This window comes from Ambystoma mexicanum, chromosome 13, assembly GCF_040938575.1.
Source record: "Ambystoma mexicanum isolate Mex_15411 chromosome 13, UKY_AmexF1_1, whole genome shotgun sequence".
NCBI lineage: Eukaryota > Metazoa > Chordata > Amphibia > Caudata > Ambystomatidae > Ambystoma > Ambystoma mexicanum.
Window position 1 is genome coordinate 766,252,651 of NC_090938.1, and position 22,307 is coordinate 766,274,957.

Sequence of the window (22,307 nt, forward strand, 5' to 3'; positions counted from 1 at the left end):
ATGTACCTTCTTCTGGGAAATGCATTGTGTTGTAATACCGTGAAAAATAGTGCAATTGATACAGAAAAGTAAAAATCTTGAGTGAATAACTTCTGTACATAAAATAAGCTGCACTCCCTTTAGGAGGAAGTGGCACTTTCTTCAACTGATTGTTTTTATTCTCCCAAGTTTAAGACAAGGACTGGCTCATGAGGAAGTTTGTGCCGCTCTTTGCAATGCCCCATGCTATAGTGGCGGGACGCTGCCTAACCCGACACCAGCTCATGACGACTGCTCATGTACCATGCCCCATGCTATTGTCTAAAAACATGATCTATGTTGGGAAGGAGACAAGGGTTACACTCACATAAGGGCAAACAATAGATGAGCCTGATCCAATCCCCTTGCTAGGCTAGAAAGAACAGAAATAGAAAAACAGTGAAAGGACAAGTGTCTTTCACTAGGGTCTCCTTTACAAAAAGCCACTGGAACTGGGGCAACTCAATTGAGTGTCCCCGACACTGGCGCCTTCACCGGAGAACACTGAAAGTGAGGTTACTCAGCAGAAACAGAAATAAAGTGTTCACCAAAGCCACATATGTCAAAGCAGCCAGACTATGGCTGCACAAATGAATTGTGTTTGGGAAGTGCAGAGAGCAAGCACTTTCACACTGGTCACCTTTTGGCACCTGTATGATATTCTCTGCTGCCTGCCCTATTAGACAACCTATTCACAGTTTTGTTGGGGAGGCTTGCAGGACAGGTGTGAGGCTGTCCAGAATTATTTGAGGACTTCTTTTTATTTTTACATTTAACTAGGAAAAATGTTTGCAAGAATACTGACTTGCTACACTATGGAAACCCCTTTTAGACTATAGTGTATGGATGCAAGTGCTTAATACTACTGACAGTCAACTGTCCCTGCCCAAGTGGGGTTTTAAGAGCACTCTTCCAGACAGACCCAGAATAACTATTCCCAGAGACAGACAAAGCAAATAAAGACAAACATTGCAATTTTGTATATTTACTGAACCGTCCTATGAAGAAAACGGCCTCATTCTTCAATTGACCAAAGGCTGCCTGAACCACGGACGTTCCCTTCTGTGAGATGCCCATTAAGGCAAATCGTATTGCCTTCTCTCACGGAAGGGCTTACCTGCGATTCCTCTGGGGTCCCCATCAGCCAATGAAATATGAGACTAAAGGCACCAAAATTGTTGCGGAAAACCGATGTGGGACTATCTCTGGTGAGGTTGTTTGGTCAAGTCTTTAATAGTAGCACTGCAGGGTGAACATAGACAAGAACACACAGGTCCACAATGCAATCGCAGACTGTTACCCTGCCCCCAAATGTACTACCCTTCATATATTTTCCAGTACATTGGTCTGAATGGAATAAATGGCAGATTTTATGACCTCACCAGGGAGAATTTCAGTCTTCCCCCAATTAACTCAATAGGTAACTCAGAGCCAGGCAAACTCAGACAATCCAGGTCAGTTTTAAGTCTTCAGAAGATAACCAGCACAGATGGATACCAGAACTACAATGAAGATTACCAATGTGGCTAGTCTTGATTCCATTTGCTCATCTCTTTTATTGCCACTTCCAATAGCAGCTATTAAAACTGAACTTTAAAACTGAACTTAAAAAAATGTTTTTTTTGTTTTGACCATCATAATCCCAAAATAGGAGAAAAAACCAGATCCCCAGACAAAAAAAAAAAACTACAACCCCCAAAATCTTGCAAAGTCCTTGTAGTTTTGAACCCTTCCTTAGATCCAATCCGTTGTTGCATCTGTCCTTATCTCACTTCCCGCTCCAGACTCCTTCCTCTTTCTTTGATGGTTCAACCAAACTGCAAACTTCTGCGACATAACTGGAACCATTAACACAACTTCTCATGCTCAATGGTTTCTTCTCTCCTCCAAAATACCTTCTTTCTCAACTGTTTTTGCTCTCTTCTCCTAAAACCAAAATCAGAAGTACATTATTAGGGCAGGAGTACTCTATCTCCAGTCACAAGACTTCAACACAATAACAAGATTAATAATAACATATTCCACATCTTGCTTTAAATCACCAACATTAAAATCAAAATGATCTATACAATCATTCCTCATCCCCCGTACCAGGGCGGGAATAATGCTCGCCTCCGTGTCTTTAATAGAATCAAGACTACCCGCGCTAGCCGCATTGGTAATCTTCATTCTATGACAAGACCAGAGGCGAGCATTATGCTTGTTCAAAGCTGTCCAACACCATCTTGGCCAAAGAATACTGGTTTGAAAGGCCTAAAAGTAGATTCTAAAGACCAATCTGCTGCTTTCAAAATATCATGCAGAGACACTCCAGCTACGAAGGCCCTGGAAGCCATCGCTCCCCTCACTGAATGCGCTCCAAACATGCGAAAGTCAACACCAGCCCAGCACATAACTTCCCGAACCCACCTAGAAATGGTGGCCGACGTTATGGCATGAAAGGGCTTCCTACGAGCTATAAGCAACTGACGTACTCGACAGGTCTCACACTTTCCGGGTTCCATGTAATAATGTCGCCACAAAAATTTCGCCATGCAAAAAATCACCGAAAAATGGCAGTTTTTTGTGGCAACATTATTGCATGGAACATGCGGGGGGACACCCCCGCAACCCCCAATTTTTTTTTGCCCCTGTCCCCATATATATTGTCACGCAAATAATATCGCCCTTTTCCCGGCGATTTTATTTACGGCGACCATATATATGGGGATAATATTACCTGATACCACTTTCCGTCACTCTCATACTCCTTAATACAACGTGCTACACACAGCTTGGGCTCCTCCGGAAAGGAAGGATATGATAATCGAAGAAGCGCTCTAGTTCTCTGCGCCATCTGAAATGCTACTCCTTCTGGATAGAAAATTTCTGTCTATCGCTAAAGCTTTCACATCAGAAACCCTTCTACAAGACACTAAACACAACATCGCTAATTTTCACGATAAATGCTTAGGCGTTAAATTGTTGTCCGGCCACTGTTTGAATAGACGGAAGACTGTCTCGATTTCCCACATGACTTGAGTATCTAGGAACTGGTGGTTTCCTTAACTTCTCCCCTCTCAAAAGCCGCACCACTGTAGGATGTTCTCCTATAGGACGACCCTCAAACCTTGCATGATCCGCTGAAATAGCTGATCTATACACCCCTAGGTTTCTGAACGCTTTACCAACTGTCGCCATCTCTGCCAGAAAATTTCACACCTGCACTAACGGGGCCGAAATGGGATTAATACATTGCAACTTGCACCAACCTGCCCATTTCTCCCAAGTGGAATGATAGCTCCTAAGGGTAGAGGGAGCCCATGAATCTGATACAACCTGCAGCCTCTCTGAAAGGCCTGGCAGCTCCCAACTTCTCCTGAAATCCTGCAAGCTAACAACAGCAACTCCCCCTTCTGAACTAAGGGATGTGTCTGACCCGACGGGTTGCAAAGCAGGTCCGCTTCCCACGGAATCAACCTCTGAAAATCCGAAGAAAGTTCCATCAGAGTCAGAAACCAAGCTGGAGATCTCCAACATGGCGTCACTATGACTACTTCCGCACACTCCCGACGTACCTTTGCCAGGGTCCTCATTATCATTACTAAAGTAGGAAATGCACAATGCAGAGCACCCTTCCAACTGTAAGAACGCATCCGTCCCTAAAGCTTCTGGGTCTATCCTCCAGCTGTAAAATTTCTGTAGCTGCGTGTTCAGTCTGGAGGCGAAAAGGTCTATCTCCATCGGCCCCCATAGATCCTGCAACTGCTCGAACACTCTCCTGTGTAACCTCCAGTCGCTGGAGTCCGCTAGATACCTGGAGTTCCAGTCCGCTATGGAATTCTGGACTCCTGGGAGATACTCCGCTGTCACCACTAACTTCCTTTGTAGGCAATAATGCCAAAAATCCTTCGCCATCTCCACTAACATCTTCGATTTCGTACCTCCCAACTTGTTTATATAACGGACTGCTGATATATTGTCCATTCTCAATAGAATTCAACAATTCACCCTGTCCTTTGCTAACATGCGCACCGCGAACGAACCTGCTAATAACTCCAGACAATTTATATGTAGTCTCAGTTCCTCCTCTGACCATGGACCCCCTGTCTGCATCTGATCACATCTGGCACCCCAACCGGTTCTGCTTGCATCCGACTATCAACTCCAGCACATCCCCGAAAATGGCCCCGCCATTCCACGCTTCCATATTCTGAAGCCACCATCTCAGCTCTACTCTTCCTTCCTCGTCCAACGGAACTAGCTGGTGATATCTTACACCCCCTCGCAGGTGTCTGATCTTCAACCTCTGGAGCACTCGATAATGCAGAGGGCCCCGGAAATATTGCCTGAATAGAAGACGTCAAAAGACCTAATCGCGCCAAACTTCGCAAAGAAATGACTTCCCTTTCCCAATGCTAATCTCAGCTCTTTATACTTCTCAATTTCTGCTTGGGCAACTCTAATGTAGCCTTCCTGGTATCTACTACAAACCCTAGGAATTCCATCCTCTGTCTCGTATCAAGCTCTGACTTTTCCTGATTGATCAAGAAACCTAGAGAAGACAGAAGATCGCAGACCCAACTGACCTGCTCCTTCAAAACTTCTTTGCTTTGGCCCAGAATCAAAATATAATCTAGATACACAATTCTTATTCCTCTGCTCCTGATAGCTACCGCCATGGGTCTCATCACCTTGGTGAAAGCCCAGGGCGCTGAGGCTAGACCGAAGGTAGATATGCGAAGCGCCAACTCCGCTTCTTCCAAAAGAATCCGAGCTAATCCCTGAACTTCTGCTCTATGGGAATGGTGAGATAGGCGTCCTAATCTAGCCTTGCTAACCAGTCTCCCTTGCAAAGCAAATCTTAAGCGGTGAATTCCCTCCATCTTGAAATGCCTGTAAACCAACCACCCGTTCAATTCCTTTAAATTACAGGCCTGGATTTCCCTTTCCTGTGGACAAGGAACATATTGCTGTAAAAACGGACCAACTCGTTGGAACACTCTTCTATTGCCCCTTTCTCTACTAGCGCACACAGCTCTCGAGTAATTACTCTACCTCCTTGGCCAATCTCATTATGCACCGCAATTTGTCCTGATGCGGAATGCTCACAAACACTAGCTCAAGCCCCACTACGGCTTGCAAGACCCAAGCATAGCCTGATATCGCGCGCCACGTCTATACGCAAAGCTGTGCGTCCCCCAACTCTGTGGTAGACCTTCTGAACTCTTACCTCCGGCAGAACTGGGTAAATTTCCTCTGCCTCTTCTCCCATGAGAACTTCTCCCTCTGCTGGGAAAGAAAGCGTCAGGCTGTCTGCTCTCCCAATATTGAGACCTGGGGCCCCTGGGTCCTTGGGGTCATCTTGAAAAGGAACGACTGGCCGCCTGACCCCTGTAGCCAGGCCTCCAGATAAATTGCCCATCATCACCGTTTACGCATTTAATTATTGCAAATACGGAACATTTCTTGTTGCACTGCGTATTGTTTTCACAGTATTTATTCATAAAAAAAGCTTCCTATTTCCTCCACTAGATGGCACTACAGTCTGCATCATTAAACTCACAGCACACCCGAGTTTCCTTTCGAGTTGGCTGGCATGGTAGGGGAAAGCAGTGTCTTTCATGGCCTTTACTAGGACGGTGGGGGCAGGGGTACTGCCCCAGCCCTCGCCCACAGGGTAGGCCTTGCAGCTGGGGTCAGATGCCACTGTGTCAGCCTTGTTGCTGGTGTGTTTCCAGTCCACCGCTGGTATGTCAGGCCGCACCAGTGGGACCCGACTGTGTGCAGTGCTTATTAGTATATAACACATGCACCCAGAGGAGTGACTGACAGCCCACATCATGTCACTTTGTCGGAATAGAAACAATATTATGCCTCCTATTGTATGTGTATTGGCCTACGCCAAGTTGTCTAAACATCATGTGCGAACAAACTCCATGGCAAGGTCTTGACCATAGAGAAACCAATGTAAGTCGCCATCTTGGATTGAGCCGCCATTTTAGGTTCTCTTGTTATGTAGAAGTCACCCTGAGCATCAAAATGGAGGCCAAGTGACATTCTGAGTAAGATTCTGGCCGTTGTGACCTCCGTACAACTGAATAATTAATATGCCTGCAAGCCACTTGTCGGGGTCGCGAACAGAGACCTTGTCCTACCGTTGACCTACATGTAAATGTACTACTTATATCAGCGAAACTAATCGAAATGCATATATTAAAAGGATGACCTGGCAAGGAACTTTAAGACCAGGATTAAATATTTCGCAGAATGGTTAACCCGCATAAGGGTCGGCCAAGGGCTGGACAAATTGTATAAGGCCCGGGTATTCCAATATGCGGTCTCTCATTTAACACATCGAACCCTCGTTGAAGTTTGTTATGTTATTTTGAGAGCCGAATAGCTATCCATTTGCCAATTGACTTGGTAACTGTTGTAGCTTGTAATAAAGCACTTGTATGTTTCTTTGTAACCTGTGTTGGTGTTTCTTTTCGGGCTTCCCGGCCTCATAATTTCTGTTTTCACAGTTGGCGCCCGAATAGGGACCCTCAAGATTGATGCCGGATCATTGAAGGATTGACGCAGACTATCGAACCGGGATCGGACGGTGTGATACTGCGGGCCCGACCAAACGAGACACGATACCTCGGCAGCGCTGCACGATCCGATCCTTGGATGATAGTCGTGTGGTCTGACACGGCATCTTAACGAGGGTCCATTTTTGAGGCGGGGAGATTTGACGAAACCACCAAACACAAGGTAAAATTCGTTAGGTAAGTTCTTTGGTAAACTGTACGGTCCTCCTTAGTTTGGTCAGGTGTAGTCGTGGCCCAGCTCTTAATTTAACCCTGACAATTTGAATTTGGCGTATTGTATCTGCAGACACAATTATTGACCAGGTAACACCAATTTTTTGTGAAATGCCTGGGAAATTGTCTAGCTGCTTTAGGGCTCTGTTCAGCAGCGATCGCCGGCGTGTACTATGTACTGTAAGCATGGCATTGGAAGTATAGTATTTAATGATATTTGGCACAGACAAACCAGACATGCCTCCGAATTTCAGTGGCCAATCAATGGTAATTTCGAGATCCCCCGTATTGAATACCTAGAATTGGTCTTGTTAAAGAAGGCGGCCAGACCTGTGGCATTTGATGTTTTGCAGAATTGGAAAAAAGAAGCGTTGCAGCAGCTTAAAAGTAGGGATAAACATGCACGCCGTCATAAAACGAATGCCGAAAAGGCGTTGTTATATGATAAGGAAAAACATTCAGAGTCAATCAAGAATATGGATAGGGCTTTCTCACTCGGTATCCAGAAAATCTATCCCTCTAAAGATTGTTTCCGAAGAATTTATTGATAAATTGTTAAACGAACGCAGCAGGCCTGGTGCCTCTGCGGCACCTTCGTATGATCCTCTCCCTGGTGCTCTGCCCATTCCTGCTGTTAGTCCTGTTCCCCCTGTACAACCTATTGTTCCTATTCCTCTAGTTGCTGTTCCTCCACCTACTCTACCACCCCTTCCGCCGATAGTCGCACCTCCATTGAATTTGCCCGCACCTCCGCTCCCAAGTGGTTCTGTACTGACTGAAGTTGATCAGGGTGCGGGGTCAAAGATTGTTACTCGAAATACTGTCTCTGCAGAAAAGAAACAGGAATTATTTGCATGGGCTAAGCATTGTATGGAAAGAGGTGATCAAGCTGACTTTTTTTCTACATCAAATATGGGCAATTTTCCCGAGAAAAATGTTTTTATTGAAGGTTTGGGGACTCATTCATGTGTAATGTGGGATAGATTACATAATACGGATCTCCCAGAAGGGTTGAGGGATCTAAATACTTTAGCGCTTTCGAGGGACACTGAGGAGAAAGTACATGGTCATGTTGAGAGGTTGAGTATAGGAGGAACTTGGAAAGATTACGGGATGAGGATGGTGAAGACGACAGTATGCATGTACAGAAACGGTTCCTTCCGTGTCGTAAATCGGCATCTGAGGAAGTACGAATTTGTACCAAAGATGCAATTCGATGGATCTTGGATTCATCGATACCGCCGGACGACACGTATAGTATACAGTAGAAATGCAGAGGAAGGTGATTCAGGTAATGGTACAGTACCTGCAGGATGAATATGTAAGGAAGGTGGTTAGTTGTCCTATAGAGTTATTGGGTATTTGTAAGAGGGCTTTTTCGCCCGACACTCGGCTGCCTTAGCGCTCGACCTGGCTCTGTTGCTTAGTAAGCGATCGGAATTACCTATATCTCAATTGCCAATGAGAGAGGTTCCTCTGACATTTGTCCCAAAGGTTGAGATTTCCGCTAACGTTGGGACAGGTGCACCCGCTGTGGACATCATGTACAATCCTCTGTGTTCACCCTAAGTGATATTGACTTGCTATTCCCTGTACTCCTGCCCGTAGATTTATGGAAGCATGTTCGAACAATAGACGATGTGCCAGGGTTGGGAGATACGTGGGTTAACATAACTAGGTTTGATGGGGAAAGACCAGCTGATGAGAAACCACCTCAGGTAATACTCACGTTGCCTGATAGAATTGTCGCAAAATTGAAAACCATAATTCCTGAGAAAAGAATTATTTGGGACAAGTTTACGGCCTGTGTTGAAGGAAAATCTGAAGGTGCCACCGAATTCTTTAATCGATTCGAACAGGTATTCTGACTTCAGTGGACAGGACTTGGGCAGAGTCTGGGAAAAGGTTATTTGTGGACAAATTTGTACGTGAATTGCTGCCCGACATCCAGTCACAGATTATGTCCTCAGAGCGCTTGGCAGGCGAAATCCCAATCTGAAGTTTTGCACATGGCTTAGTATTATGAGAACCGTGTTAATAATGAAAAAGAGAATAGAGAAGAGGAAAGGAGATTTGAAGACTAAAGTATTGTTACAGCAAATTGTTAGAAATCCCAGAGGAGGTAATTCATAGACCAGAGGTCAGTGTGTTCCGAAAGGGAACGTCCCCTTGGGACCTGTGAATATTTATCAATGTGCCTATTGCCGCCAGGAAGGTCATTGGCGTGCACAGTGCCCCGTCCTTCGACAGAGGTCAAACACCACATTTGGGAGTATGGGTAGACTACCTAGACGTCGCCCCGGAGTGGGGGGCCCTGATAGAGGTCAGTTCTCACAAGATCCTCAGCAACCTTTTTCACGGGATAATCAGACTTCGAGTGTGGACACGAGAAATCACCCTTCTGCTGCTTACCTTTCTGAAGAGCTTCCTTCCGACGACATTTTATTTCGTTAGGATTGCCCGAAGCAGGGCTTGGAAACTTCACCTATTCCTGTTAGTCAAAAAGGTCCCTACGTTGAATTGTTAGTGGGGAATATGAAACATCAGTTTTTGATAGACACTGGAGCACAGAAGTGCTCCATTGATCGTGCTCGGGTTCCAAACATTCCACTGTCAGGGCAATCTAATGTTTCTGTAGGGTTTTCTGGCATACCAGTTGCTTGTCCGGTTTCTTCGCCAATGCCTGTTTCTTTGGGTCCCTTTACGGACCACTGTCCATTCCTCTTGACTTCAAACTGTGGAGAGAATTTGCTGGGGTTAAATCTGTTGAAAAAACTAAATGCAGTAATTCATTGTTCCTCTGACAGAATGTGACTGACTGTTTCACCACAGCAACTTCCCAGTTCTCAGTTTTTGACTCGACCATTGCCGCCCGAGTTTAGCGTTGTCCCGGAATGTTTGTGTGTGGGCGGTTGACGACAATGATGTTGTGGTACTACAGGTTGAACCCGTTAAAATAGTTTTGAAACATGGAGTTAAACTACCACGCATTCAGCAATATAAAATATCAGTTGAGGGCGAGCATGCTTTGAAGTGCATGGTCTCCGATTTTGTGTATCGAGGAGATCGAAGAGATTGCAGGTAGTTTATGTAACAGCCCGATTTTACCAGTGTACAAGAAAGGCAACAATGCAATCCCATTCCGTTTCATAATTGATCTACGCGCTATTAATAAAGTTGTCGCCCCACAATTTCCAATTGTGCCTGATGTGACAACGATATTAATGATGATCCCTGCTACAGCTACTCACTTTAGTGTTGTGGATCTGAAGAATGCCTTCTTCAGTATTCCTATACACAAGGATAGTAGATATTTGTTTGCGTTCACCTGGCGGGGACGTTAGTTCACATTTACTCGTGCACCTCAAGGTTATACTGAAAGTCCAAGCATTTATAGTAGGTCTTTGAAAGAGCAGCTTGACACCCTTGAATTGCCATCTACTTGTACACTGCTTCAGTATGTTGATGACTTGCTTTTAGCTGCAGATTCTGAAAGTGCTTGTAAAGAAGGCACTATTGTTGCTTATTCATTTGGCTGAACATGGTCATAAAGCTTCGCTTAAGAAATTTCAATATTGTTGTCAGGAGGTCGCCTATTTAGGCTATCTCCTGTCAAAGGAGGGGAGAAGATTGACACCTGAAAGAATAAAACACATGTAAGCCGCCATCTTGGATTGAGCCGCCTTTTTAGGTTCTCTTGTTATGTAGAAGTCACCCTGAACATCAAAATGGAGGCCAAATGACATTCCGAGTAAGATTCTGGCCGTTGTGACCTCCGTACAACTGAATAATTAATATGCCTGCAGGCCACTTGTCGGGGTCGCGAACAGAGACCTTGTCCTACCGTTGACCTATATGTAAATGTACTACTTAGATCAGCGAAACTAATCGAAATGCATATATTAAAGGATTGACCTGGCAAGGAACCCTAAGACCAGGATTAAATATTTCGCAGAATGGTTAACCCGCAAGAGGGTTTGCCATGGGCTGGACAAATTGTATTAGAGGCCTGTGTATTCCAATATGCGGTCTCCCACTAACACCATCGAACCCTTGTTGAAGTTTGTTATGTTATTCTGAGAGCCGAATAGCTATCCGTTTGTCAATTGACTTGGTAACTGTTGTAGCTTGAAATAAAGCACTCGCAACCTGGGTTGGTGTGTTTCTTTTTGGACTTCCCGGCCTCATATTATTTCTCTGTTTTCACAACTTCGCTCGGTGCATGTAGTATATACTATAAATCTATAATGCCTGCCCAGTGAGGGTCCGACAGTGTTTTGATATTTTTCAAACACATTAATAGGTGAATTTGTATTGACAGTTGCACCTCTTGCATCCAGGTGTAAAATGTGCGTTTCCCTCTCCAAATATACTCGGCAATGGTGAACGTTGTGCAATATTATACCTCCTAACATATCCTAGCAGTTCATGCACATCTGCATGTGTGATGCAGCTGCCGTTGATAGTGTTCTTTTGTTGGCTCTTGTGCTTATGAATAAGCTGAAAAACTCCCTTTAAATGCTACCTTTACATCCGGGCAGATGTAATCTGTGCTTGGACCCGCTCGACAGCCCCAGCCCGTTATTTAAATGAAAACCCTCCTACATGTTCCTTCCTTCCCCGCGCCCTCACAAGACTCAATGTAATCTTTTACTTTGTTTGCTCTGCAGATTCACTTGCACAACCAATACTTAGAGATGGAATCCGAGGTGCCCACCCCACTGCCTAAATAAAAGCATACGATGCATGTGTTTACTCCCAATGTTGGTCCGCTCTCTGCAATGTAGAGTAGAAAGGTAGTCTTAAACCTGCTCCGTTAACCCCTCATCTGCAATCTCCACAACCAGCAGCCCCTTCCTCAGAGTATTTCAGCCCCTATAAACATGTACGGACTATTAGGGCTTGAAAAATGTCAACCATTGCTCCGGTTGGCAACAGTATCAATGTATCAATATGCCCTTTGGAACATTAGGAGAATAGTGTGCTGCTCAGCACAAATTTAATAAAACTATCGTGCATGTCAGCTGCCTGGGATGAAAATTACAAGCCTACTTACCACGACAAAGGTTTTGTGCTATGCTGTTAAATAATGGCCCCTCACATGGAGTCAGCCTGCACTTTGTGGTTTCAAATCCCCCATAGGCCCGACTATTTTATTCGGCTTCCGCCATTATAACAAATAACAGTACACAATATTTATAAATGTGCTGCAGTTAAATGAAGCTTCACAAATTCATAAAATGTTATACCCACCGACCCACACATCCCTATTTAAGGGTTTGAGGTGGGGAACGAGGGGTCCACTTGTTTTATTCCGACATTCCCCAGTATTGTCTTTGCCACTTTGCTCACAACAAAGCTTTTTTTGTGCGTTTTCTACGTGGTAATGCAATGCACTGTGCACAATAAAACCCTTGTTAGACTCTCTAGGTCTAATATGTGTAATGCGATGGTCGTTTAAAAACAAATATTTTATCATTTGAAGGCCATGTACAAGAGTCGCCAAAGTTATTATTTGAGAGACAACTATCGCCAGCGAATCGGTTTGCTCTGATGGAGGAAACTAGTTCTACTCCAGATTATAGTGAGGAAGAGTGGGAGGCAGATAAGGATCCATCTCTGGGTCCTCGCTGGCGATAGCGGTCTCTCAAGGTGTGAGACCCATCCAGGATCGCCTGCAGGCACTGGAATCCCTCCTCACGACTGCAGTCCCTAAACGAAAAGCTAGAGCTCAGCCCTGGCGAGGGCACATCTCAAGGTCCGCCGGAGAAGCGGGCAGCTGCTAATAAATAAGGGGGTGGATAAGACCGGGAAAGGCCCCACTCTACTACTCCACCCCTCTCCCCCGGGTCAGATAGTTGGGGTGCAATCAAAGCCCCGAGAGGTTGCCGACCCTTTTAATAAGCTAAAAGTGGCTTTTCTGGGTAGATCGGCGGTGCCAGACCTCGGACCCCCTACCCCAGGGGTCCGAAACACAGGGGACGATTAAGAGGGCAGAGAATTCTCACATGATGAAGAGGAGGAGGCCGGGGAGGACCTCAAGGAGGAAGACTCAGTGGACAGCGAGGACAGAATGGATCAGGATACAGAGGAAGGGGAGACGTGGATGACATGTTTGACCCTGAAAGCATAAGGCACCCGATGTCCGCTGACTGGATACCTTCTCCCAGAGTGGCGCAATATATGGCAGCAAGAATTCGCAAGCCTCTGGAAAGAGAGGAGCGGTTCTAGATGAGAGCGGAGTGCCCGAGGCCGGAGCTTCCGGATAAAAGTCATGGACACACCGGAGCTGGATGCTGAAATGGTCACCTTCGTGACTAAGGCCACGAAGGGTGTTAGATGAGGTGTGGATCGAGCCTGGAAGTCCTGCCAGGACAAAGTTTTGGATATGGCGGGTCCCCTCGCCAAGATTTTGGCTCTGGCTGAGAGGGCCAGGATACGGGCGTTCTGGTAGCTCCAGGTACGCTTGCCAGCTGGGCACAGAGGGCGGTCTGCTTTCTTGGAAATGCTAGCAGTGCCTTATCAGCTGAGAGGCGTAGGAGCTTGCTGATCAAGATCGACAACAAGTTGGGGGGCCTCGCCAATTATGAAGCAGGACAGGCGGCTAAAGGTGTTTTGTTTGGAGAGGCGTTTGTTAAGGAAATGTCTCGTTTTGTAGGGATTACACGGCACTGGAAAAAGCGCAGTCATCCATCCGCAAAATCTTGCCAGGGCGAGTTTTCGCCAGGACCGGTCGCTACAGGCAGTGCTCCAGATAAGATTTTGAGGTGGGAGTATTTTACGCATGATTTTTCAAATTAAGAGAGTAAATGCAATTTCAAAAGTAAAAATGATTTTTCTCCTCTACAAGAGAGTAAAACATATCAAACACATACACCCAAGGCAGGCGTAAAATCGGACCCGTAGACCAGAAGAGTTGTAGATTAAAGTTGTCTGGCTTACCTTTAGTCATTTTGTTACACTTGTGGAAAATATTCTGCCATTAAGTAACTTGTAAACATGCTATATACGCAGCTTCATTTTCAAAATTCTGGGGCCTAGATTACTATAGATTAAGACTAATGTATTGCTTGCAGAGGAAGTGTGAGTAAACAAGTGTTAGGCATGTATCCACAGGAAAGGCACTTGCCAGGCACAGCCGTAGTGGTATTAACTGGCCGTTGATAGAAGCAGGTGCAAAATGGGCCGAGTACCTGGGCATCTAATAGCAGTGCCTGGCAAAAGCTTAATACTTAGGGCCTCATCACAAGTTGGGCGGTATCTCTGCGGTAATACTGCTGGGATACTGGCCAACGCTAATAGTGCTACTGCAAGTTGGTCTGGCGCAATTGGCGCAAGATCACGAGCTGCTGGGGGCAGTAAATCCTTTATTGGGCTTTGGATCGCTATTACCGCTGGCGGTAATTGCGCTGGCAGTAATACGACCGAAAACCACCAAATTTTTACCTCACTCATGCAGATGTGCATGAACTGCTAGGATGTGTTAGGAGGTATAATATTGCACACCATTCACCATTGCCAAGTACATTTGGAGGGGGAAAACGCACATTTTACACCTGGATGCAAGAGGTGCAACTGTCACTACACATTCACCTATGAATGTAAGTGTTTGAAAAATATCAAAACACTGTCAGACCCTCACTGGGCAGGCATCATAGATTTATAGTATATAATACATGCACCGAGCGAAGTGACATGATGTGGGCTGTCAGTCACCCCTCTGGGTGCATGTGTTATATACTAATAAGCACTGCACACAGTCGGGTCCCACTCGTGCGGCCTGACGGGCTAGCAGTGGACTGGAAACACACCGGCAACAAGGCTGACAGTGCGCATCTGACCCCAGCTGCAAGGCCTCCCCTGAGGGCGAGGGCAGTCCCCTCCATCCCCCCCACCGTCCTAGTAAAGGCCATGAAAGACACTGCTTTCCCCTACCATGCCAGCCAACTCGAAAGGAAACTCGGGTGTGCTGTTTAAGAGTTTGTAGAGTTTAATGATGCAGACTGCATTTCCATCTAGTGGAGGAAATGGGAAGCTTTATGAATAAATACTGTGAAAACCCTACGTAAAACAATACGCAGTGCAACAAGAAATGTTCCATATTTGCAATAATTAAATGCGTAAACAGGGATGATACGCAACTTATCTGGAGGCCTGAGGTGGGGGGGGGGGGGTGTCAGGGAAAAATTAGCAGGATGGCCATTTTGTTTCTGCAAGCCAATGCATCTTTTAACAGGAGCAACCAGGAGAACACCGGAAACAGCCGAGCACTCTGCACTGCAAAATGCCACCTTAACAGCTAACCAGCATTACTCAACTGTGCAAAAATACACAAGAGAAGAGATTAGACAATGGCCCACAATCACATTTTATACAGTGAGCTCATTCCGCTGGAAACTAAACCCAATTTAATTTTTAAATATGGAAAAGGGAAACTGCCAATTACATTTGGGCTGCTCAATTTACGTCCATTTTCCACCAACCATTCTACTAGAATGTTACCTCAAATATCCAAGCCAATTGAGATATCTGTAGTCTTTCACTTCACTGAATTACAAGAAATTGGAATAATAGCAACAATGGCACATGAAAAGCATCGTCTGCCACGTGAGGCGCATTTTTTTTTTAAACGTGTAAAAATGTTACCAGAACCGTGTGGTATCGGGGATGGTAAGACATCTGGATTCAGGTAAGGCACAGGAGACCAGTATATATAAAAGTAGTAAGTGTATTACTTAGTTACAGGACTAGTTAGAAAGGCAGGGAGCAAAATAGGTGACATCCTTTCAGTAAGGTTCTCCCAGTCTGTGTCCCCAACTGTAGCTCTTGGAACACATTTCTATCAGTGCTATTACTGTAACTAACACGAGTTAGTTACACTAATAGAAACCGGGTTGTTACATGCAGCCCATACCAAGCTACGCAGAGGTTGTACCAATGGAGAGGTTAGGCCACCACCCACGTGGCGATAAGGTAGCCATGCCTCGGCGACCTTGGGAATCAAAGGGACAGTACCTGCCTCTGGTGACCTCTCGCACGAGGGGTCACCAAGGGCAGTTACTATGACGGAAGTGGCAGCCAACCACAGCGTCCCTGTGGCTGGCTGGCACTTCAGTCAGCTCGTCTGACTTCATGGCAGGCGCACCCCCCGTAGCGGCTGTGACAGGATAATGCATCCCGCCAATGTTGCGGTAGGACCAGGGGGCCCCGGCTCAAACCCACTTTTTGGAGACTGCCGGGGCCGGCCCACTTAAAGCACTGGTTGTCAGGTAAATCTTATGGCTGACAAATAACTTGTGTACAGAATACCAACAGTTGGAGGTGTTTAAAGACGCACCATCCTTTCCCTATCCAAGTACCCAAGGGACACCGTGTATGTGGATCATTATGTAAATTTAGGCCATAAAGGTTTGGGGGCACGATAGTGTCCAATCTTGCATTGGTACCTAATCCAACCTAGCAATATCATGGTTTAAGCATACATAAACACGTGCGACTGGAAACGCAGTCTTCACTAGGCATTAACGCAACTACGTTGGATTCCGGACCAATGAAGAATTGGTAACGGCCGAATACGGGAAGGCACTACTTTCAGATTAACCTTCGCCCAGCCTTTAAAGTGCAGGGGCATAACTGCTGTTGCTTTCTTTGCTATAACTTACATCAAGTTAGTTCAAGCCATTGCTTACTAGCACCCAACAACCGGTAAATTAAGGATAGTGCATCTTTAACATGTAAAGACAAACCTGCGCCAATATACGCCCACAGAAACTGGTCCCTGGAGGATCAGGTCAGATCAGTTCAAAATCTGCAAATCTGCAATACTGCCAATATTCTTTTAGCAAACAGGAGACCCGCAAACAGGAGACCCGCAGCTTTAAAGGGGGAAAATGCAGATGGTGGATAAAAACAGTCAAATAGGTATGCAAAAGATTTTAAAATGTAAGTTAAGTGTACATTTTACACATTCAGCAGTGAAAGCTGGCGGGCATGTAACGATTATGGACTGAGAAAAAAAAAAAAAAACAAAAAAAAAAAAACACACGCAGTCGATTACTTACCATGTTTCTATGAAGAAACTGCTCCCTCTTCGGGCGACTTTGGGGCGCTCGGGGAAGGCGATCTGGACTTGCACGGCGGGGGCGAGACCCTGGAGCGGGATCGCGAGCGAGATCTCGACACCGTCAAAGACTTCGACTTGGATCGTCGGACAGGCCGGGACTTTGCGGTGGAACGGGATCTGGAACGTGTACGGGATCTTGACTTGGAGCGGCTGTAACGGCGTCTGCTGCGGGACCTGGAGCGACTTCTGCTGCGGGATCTGGTGCGTCGACGTCTCCTAGGGCTGGGGAAAAAAAAAACTATTTGTTAAAAAAAAAAGCTGTGCAGTTTCATTGCCAATTAAGAAGAAACAAGTCATTGTATGTGTGCAGCCACCCTCTCGTATAAACCACCATCTAGTGAGTATTACGCCTAACAAGACTTGCAGCAGTGTTGCCAGGTCAGAAGGAAAAATAAGCTGAATGCCCCTTCAAAACAAGCCCACTCCCAACCAAATAAGCTGAAAAAAAGCACACCTCTAAAGCACTGGATAGGTCTTAGAAGTTGAAAAATAACTAAAGCAAATCCATACAGAGCACAAACATGTTAACAAAAAACATTAACATTGTTATTTTCCAACAATTGGTGTCCATTTTAATTTATTGTATGTGTGCAACTTATAAAAGCACATCATTGGCTTTTGGGATCCTTGGCTGCTCTGGTCCTTGATTCGTCGCTCACCTCTGGTCCATGGCTCCATTGATGGTACCTGCCAAGTAGCCCCATGTCCTTCATGACACTGAGTCCAGTTATTTCCTGTTAAATGCTAGGACTGGTATTGTACTTCTTCCCATTATAAGTATAGGCCCACAAGGACCAGTATGCAAAGTGAAAATCCAGGACTGGCTCATGGCAACACACGTAACATAGCCCCCACCCCCCTGCCATCTTCCTTCTTTTCTTTCTGGTATTTGGGGTAATAAGAAAAAGGATAGCCATTTACAAAGTATCGACCTGTACTCCCCAAGTGAACTAGCCAGGTGCTATGGTAGTACTGGTGAACGGACTCAGTCTTCCGGTTCACGCTAGAGTTGGCCTGTCAATGTACTACGCAAGAAGGTAAAATTAAACCCACAGGAAAAATATTATATGAACAAAAGCACAAGTGAGAAGATAAGCATCATACATGACCAGTAGTGCCCAAAACACTGTCTCATGGGAACTCTGAATTCTCTTTAATCAAGCCTTAACATCAAACTTTGCACTAGACAATGACTTAATTTGAGCTGTAAATGCAACTGGTGTAATAAAAATGTCTTAACCTGGTCTGCCTTCAGCCAATCAAGGTATAAGCACTGTGTGTGCCCTTCAGTGAAAACCTGTTAACAGTTTTGGGCTTTTAACAACGTATCAGGCATTTGCCAGGCACTGCCATTAGCTGCCCAGGTACTTGCACCTGCTACCGTTCATACCATTAAAGACAGCAGGGCCTACCAAAGGCCTTTCCCATGCCTACACAAAAACCCAAACTATTGGCATTGCCAATGCTTGTTTCCATCATGACTAAACTAAGTTTTGCAGTAAATACCCTGCAATTGTTTACCTCTTTGCTAGGTAATGCGTCTTCAAAGGGTCTCTAATATTGAAAGAGCCCATCAATGCAAAATGCCCCCACACAACCTCCAATGGGAGCGCTGGGAGTGTCCTTGCGGGTCATTAAGGGGCTTGCAGACACACACCCTGCAATGGGAGTCCTTGCAGGTCATGAAGGGGCTACAGACACCCTGCAATGGGAGCGCTGGGAGTCCTTGCAGGTCATGAAGCGGCTGCAGTAGGGATGTAACGGTATAACGGTATACCGTTAAAGATACCGTGAACCACTTAATTGAACAATAATAACCGTCACATTGTTTATACCGGTATACCGTTAAGTGTGCTTTTCAATCTGATTTGGAAAGGCTGTAACGTAAAGAGTGCGCGTGTGTGTATGCGCACAAGCGTATACTACAATCAGCCTCCATTGATCTGTGGCATGCAGGCTATCAATATGGCAACATGTTCATCTTCACCAGTAGCCAGTGGGGAAGCTAAAAGCCTTAATGACCACTTAAGAAAAGCTGTTCTCCACACATGCGTTTGTATTTGGTGGAGGCAAGGGGTGGCATTTCAGTGGAAAGTATGTTGAAAAGCCCAATTCTGACCCTCGGTGCCTGGTTTTGTTTGTGATGATAAATCTGACAATTTATGACCTTTTAAGAAAATATTTGTTAAGATTAGTTCACTCCACCTTCTATACTGTGATAACCATGATATACCGTCATTTGACAAGAAGGTTATCGTACCGTCATAAAACTAATACCGTGACACTCCTAGGCTGCAGACACACCCTGCAATGGGAGCGTGCTCGGAGTGCTTGCAGGTCATGAAGGGGCTGCAGACACACCCTGCAATGGGAGCGCTGGAGTCCTTACAGGCCATGAAGGGGCTGCAGACACACCCTGCAATGGGAGCGTGTTGGGAGCCCTTGCAGGTCATGAAGGGGCTGCAGACACACCCTGCAATGGGAGCGCTGGGAGTCCTTGCAGGTCATGAAGGGTCTGCACACACCTGCAATGGGAGCGCTTGCAGGTCATGAAGGGGCTGCAGACAGCACGTCCAGGACTAGAATGGAAATCGGCCCGAGCCTCACAGCGTGTGCTGAACTGCTTATGGGAGGACGGCATGTTCGCCTTGTTGCATATGCATTTTTGTGGCCAAGTCGAGCAGGGACTGGCAAACAAGCAGAAAAACACGCACACAAGGAAAAACGCGGCCAAAAACTGCGACCTGCCAATATTATACGCGACTTGGGACAAAAACAAGCCTGGAGTCGCGTATAAGCGACCCTGGCAAGACTGGGTCGCTGCAGCGGCCATTTTGGCAAGCACGCGTACACTACTCGCCAATGCTGCCTCAAGGCCGGCGGCCATCTTGCGGGGTGCGGCGCGTGCATGCAGGCACATGCATGCCAAGTGTGACCATGGGCACAGGGATACGTAAATATCCCTCAGCGACTACTCTTCACTCAACCACTAATCAATACATTCACGGGCCTGAATGCATTGATTATTAATTATGTATTGTAATGAAGGAAAAGATGCTGACAAGAGTGATGAAGACGACGAAGATTACCAGCAAAAACGTAAAGGCATGGAAGGGTATAAACAGAGAACCCCAATCGAGTAGCTCCGACAACCAAAAGGGTACTCAGCTGCATTTGGAAGGCCCCAAGGAGCTTTCTAGCAGAGAAAGAAGAAATTGAAAAACAGAAGGCTAAAGCGTGGTATATGAACATGCATCTAGCGGGGAAGACTGACCAGGCAGAGGCAGATCTGGCGCGGTTAGCCATTATACGGAAACAAAGGCAAGATGCAGCCAAAAAGAAAGCGAAAGACAAAGAGGGAGCAGCTGCACCTGGCAGAGGAGTGCAGTCCCTTTCCCTGAACTCCTAGCCTACACGTGGGATGAGGACTGCTCAGGAATTGTGCCCGATGCCTGCCAGGAAATCTAGACGTGAGACGCCACTCGAGGACATTACAGCATCATTATCTAAGCTCAAAGAGAACTGTGTTCCTCTTCCCTAACTGGCATGGGCATCCTTTCTCTGGTCACCTCTGACCTTTTGGTGTCAGAAAAAGAGACTGAATGCAAATTTGACCTGCAACTGTTGGAAAGGATGTCTGCGTTCTCTTGTTTTTAGGATTAAAGTAAAACGGCGGGTGGGTAAGGAATAAAGTTGGAGATTTATGTATCGATTTTGTCTTTGAGGTGGTTGGAGGACTTAAAACTGTTTTCAAATGCATCAAACCTACATCCAGGCCCTTCCATGGGAAAGGGAGGTGTTAAAGGAGAAGAATCACTGTGGTGGTTTGAGATGCTCTGCAGGCCCCATTTAGCAGGCCCCATTTAAAAGCGAGACCCAATTAAGTTGACGATGTCGTAGCTTGGTGGGTTTCTTCATTCATCTGTGGAAAAGTGCATGCGGTCCAGTTTCCATTCTCCTTTTAATCTTTTTTGACACCTGTTCTGAGTGTCCTTTTTTAGCCCATCCAAGGAAAATATTTACTGTAAAATACACGACACAAACACAACTTGTATATTGGCCGAATAAAATTTAAATTATAAACCTTAAAAACACATTCACGGGCCTTTTGTTCCGACACTCAAATATCCATTCACCTGCGACTCCTCCGCCCGTAGCTTCCTCCACCGCCTCCGTATCTTCGCGGCGGCGGGCCACGGCGACTCTGATGAGACTCTGGGGGTCTTCCATAGCGCGCCATCTGCACGCGCAGTTCCCGTCCGTCTAGTACAGCTCCGTCCATGGCGTCCATCGCATCCTCCGCGTCACGCTTGTCGTGGAACCGCACGAAGGCGAAGCCGCGACTCTCCTTGGTGTACCGGTCGCTGGGGATGTAAACGTCGCCTACCCAGCCATACTTCTCAAAGACTCGTCGGAGGGTTTCGGGCGACGTCCTGTAGGTGAGATTGTCCACCTTCAGGGACGTCATGCCTTCCACGTCAGGCGGAGGCCGGCCGGAGCTCATCTCCGGGGAACCCTTGAGGGGAATCAGGCGGGACAGACTGGGCTAAGGCCGTCTCTCTTGAGGGGCGCGTGATGATGATAACACTAGATGACCAGACCCAGAAGCTCTTACAGCGGTCTAGCTGAGCAGAGAGCCGCCCGGGGGCGGTCCAAGCGTTTAAACGGGCGCCGAAGCTACAACTTTCGGGGAGCCCCGACTGCTCTACTGGCGACGGTCGGTTAGAAAGCGCGCGCGCTCTGCTTCTATTACTTCACTGGATACAAAATGGCGGCTAACCACGCCTCTCGATTGCAGGACCCCATGAGCAGGCTGAGAAGAGCAACAGGCGTTCTTCCAGATAACTACCCTCTGTGTGGTATAGACTGAAAAACAAGAGCAAGAAAATATATACAAGCCAGGTTAGAAATGTCCACAATGTAATAATATATAATACATTTTGTTGGCCGGAGTTGAAAATCGCTATTGTAAGCAAATATATTTGTAACTAATAATACACCTGTTCGCACAAACAATGTACAAGCTTAATAAAATAACCATAAACAGTACGGGTCTGTGACATAGTTAGCAAAACGTAAGTAACATGGGATTTTTCGGAACATTTTCTTTACCGGGATTTGGAACTTCCAGCCTTCCAAGATGGCCGGTAAAATAAGCCTATAGCTCAATGGCGACAGGACTCAGTAGCTTGTGCACGCGCCTCCATCTGCACCCGAACCAAATGCTGGACCTACTCTCCCGCGGGAATGCAGTGATCCACCCCCTTTATGTATTTAGCGGGAGTTTATTCGTAACGATTTAATTGTAAAATAAGTATTGCGATAATCAGTCACAAAGGCTTATTTAAGCACCTTATTTGCCGTTTTTTCGTTCTCTC

At 46.1% G+C, this 22,307-nt stretch overlaps 1 protein-coding gene across 2 annotated transcripts; it reads right to left on the bottom strand.

Moving 5' to 3' along the window:
- Positions 1-1,554: 1,554 nt before the first annotated feature.
- Positions 1,555-21,758, bottom strand: LOC138521924 (serine/arginine-rich splicing factor 2-like). Of its 2 annotated transcripts, XR_011283175.1 has the most exons (4): positions 21,066-21,688; positions 16,868-17,151; positions 16,553-16,681; positions 1,555-1,944 (listed from the first exon to the last, which is right to left on the bottom strand). XR_011283175.1 is itself a non-coding variant. In XM_069635101.1 (3 exons), the coding sequence occupies exons 1-2, from the start codon at positions 21,431-21,433 to the stop codon at positions 16,875-16,877; spliced, it is 645 nt and encodes a 214-aa protein (XP_069491202.1). In that variant the 5' UTR covers positions 21,434-21,758; the 3' UTR covers positions 1,555-1,944; positions 16,868-16,874. The 2 variants fall into 2 exon arrangements, 1 of the variants encoding a protein (XP_069491202.1); XM_069635101.1 differs by lacking the exon at positions 16,553-16,681 and having other exon boundaries at positions 21,066-21,758.
- Positions 21,759-22,307: the final 549 nt, after the last annotated feature.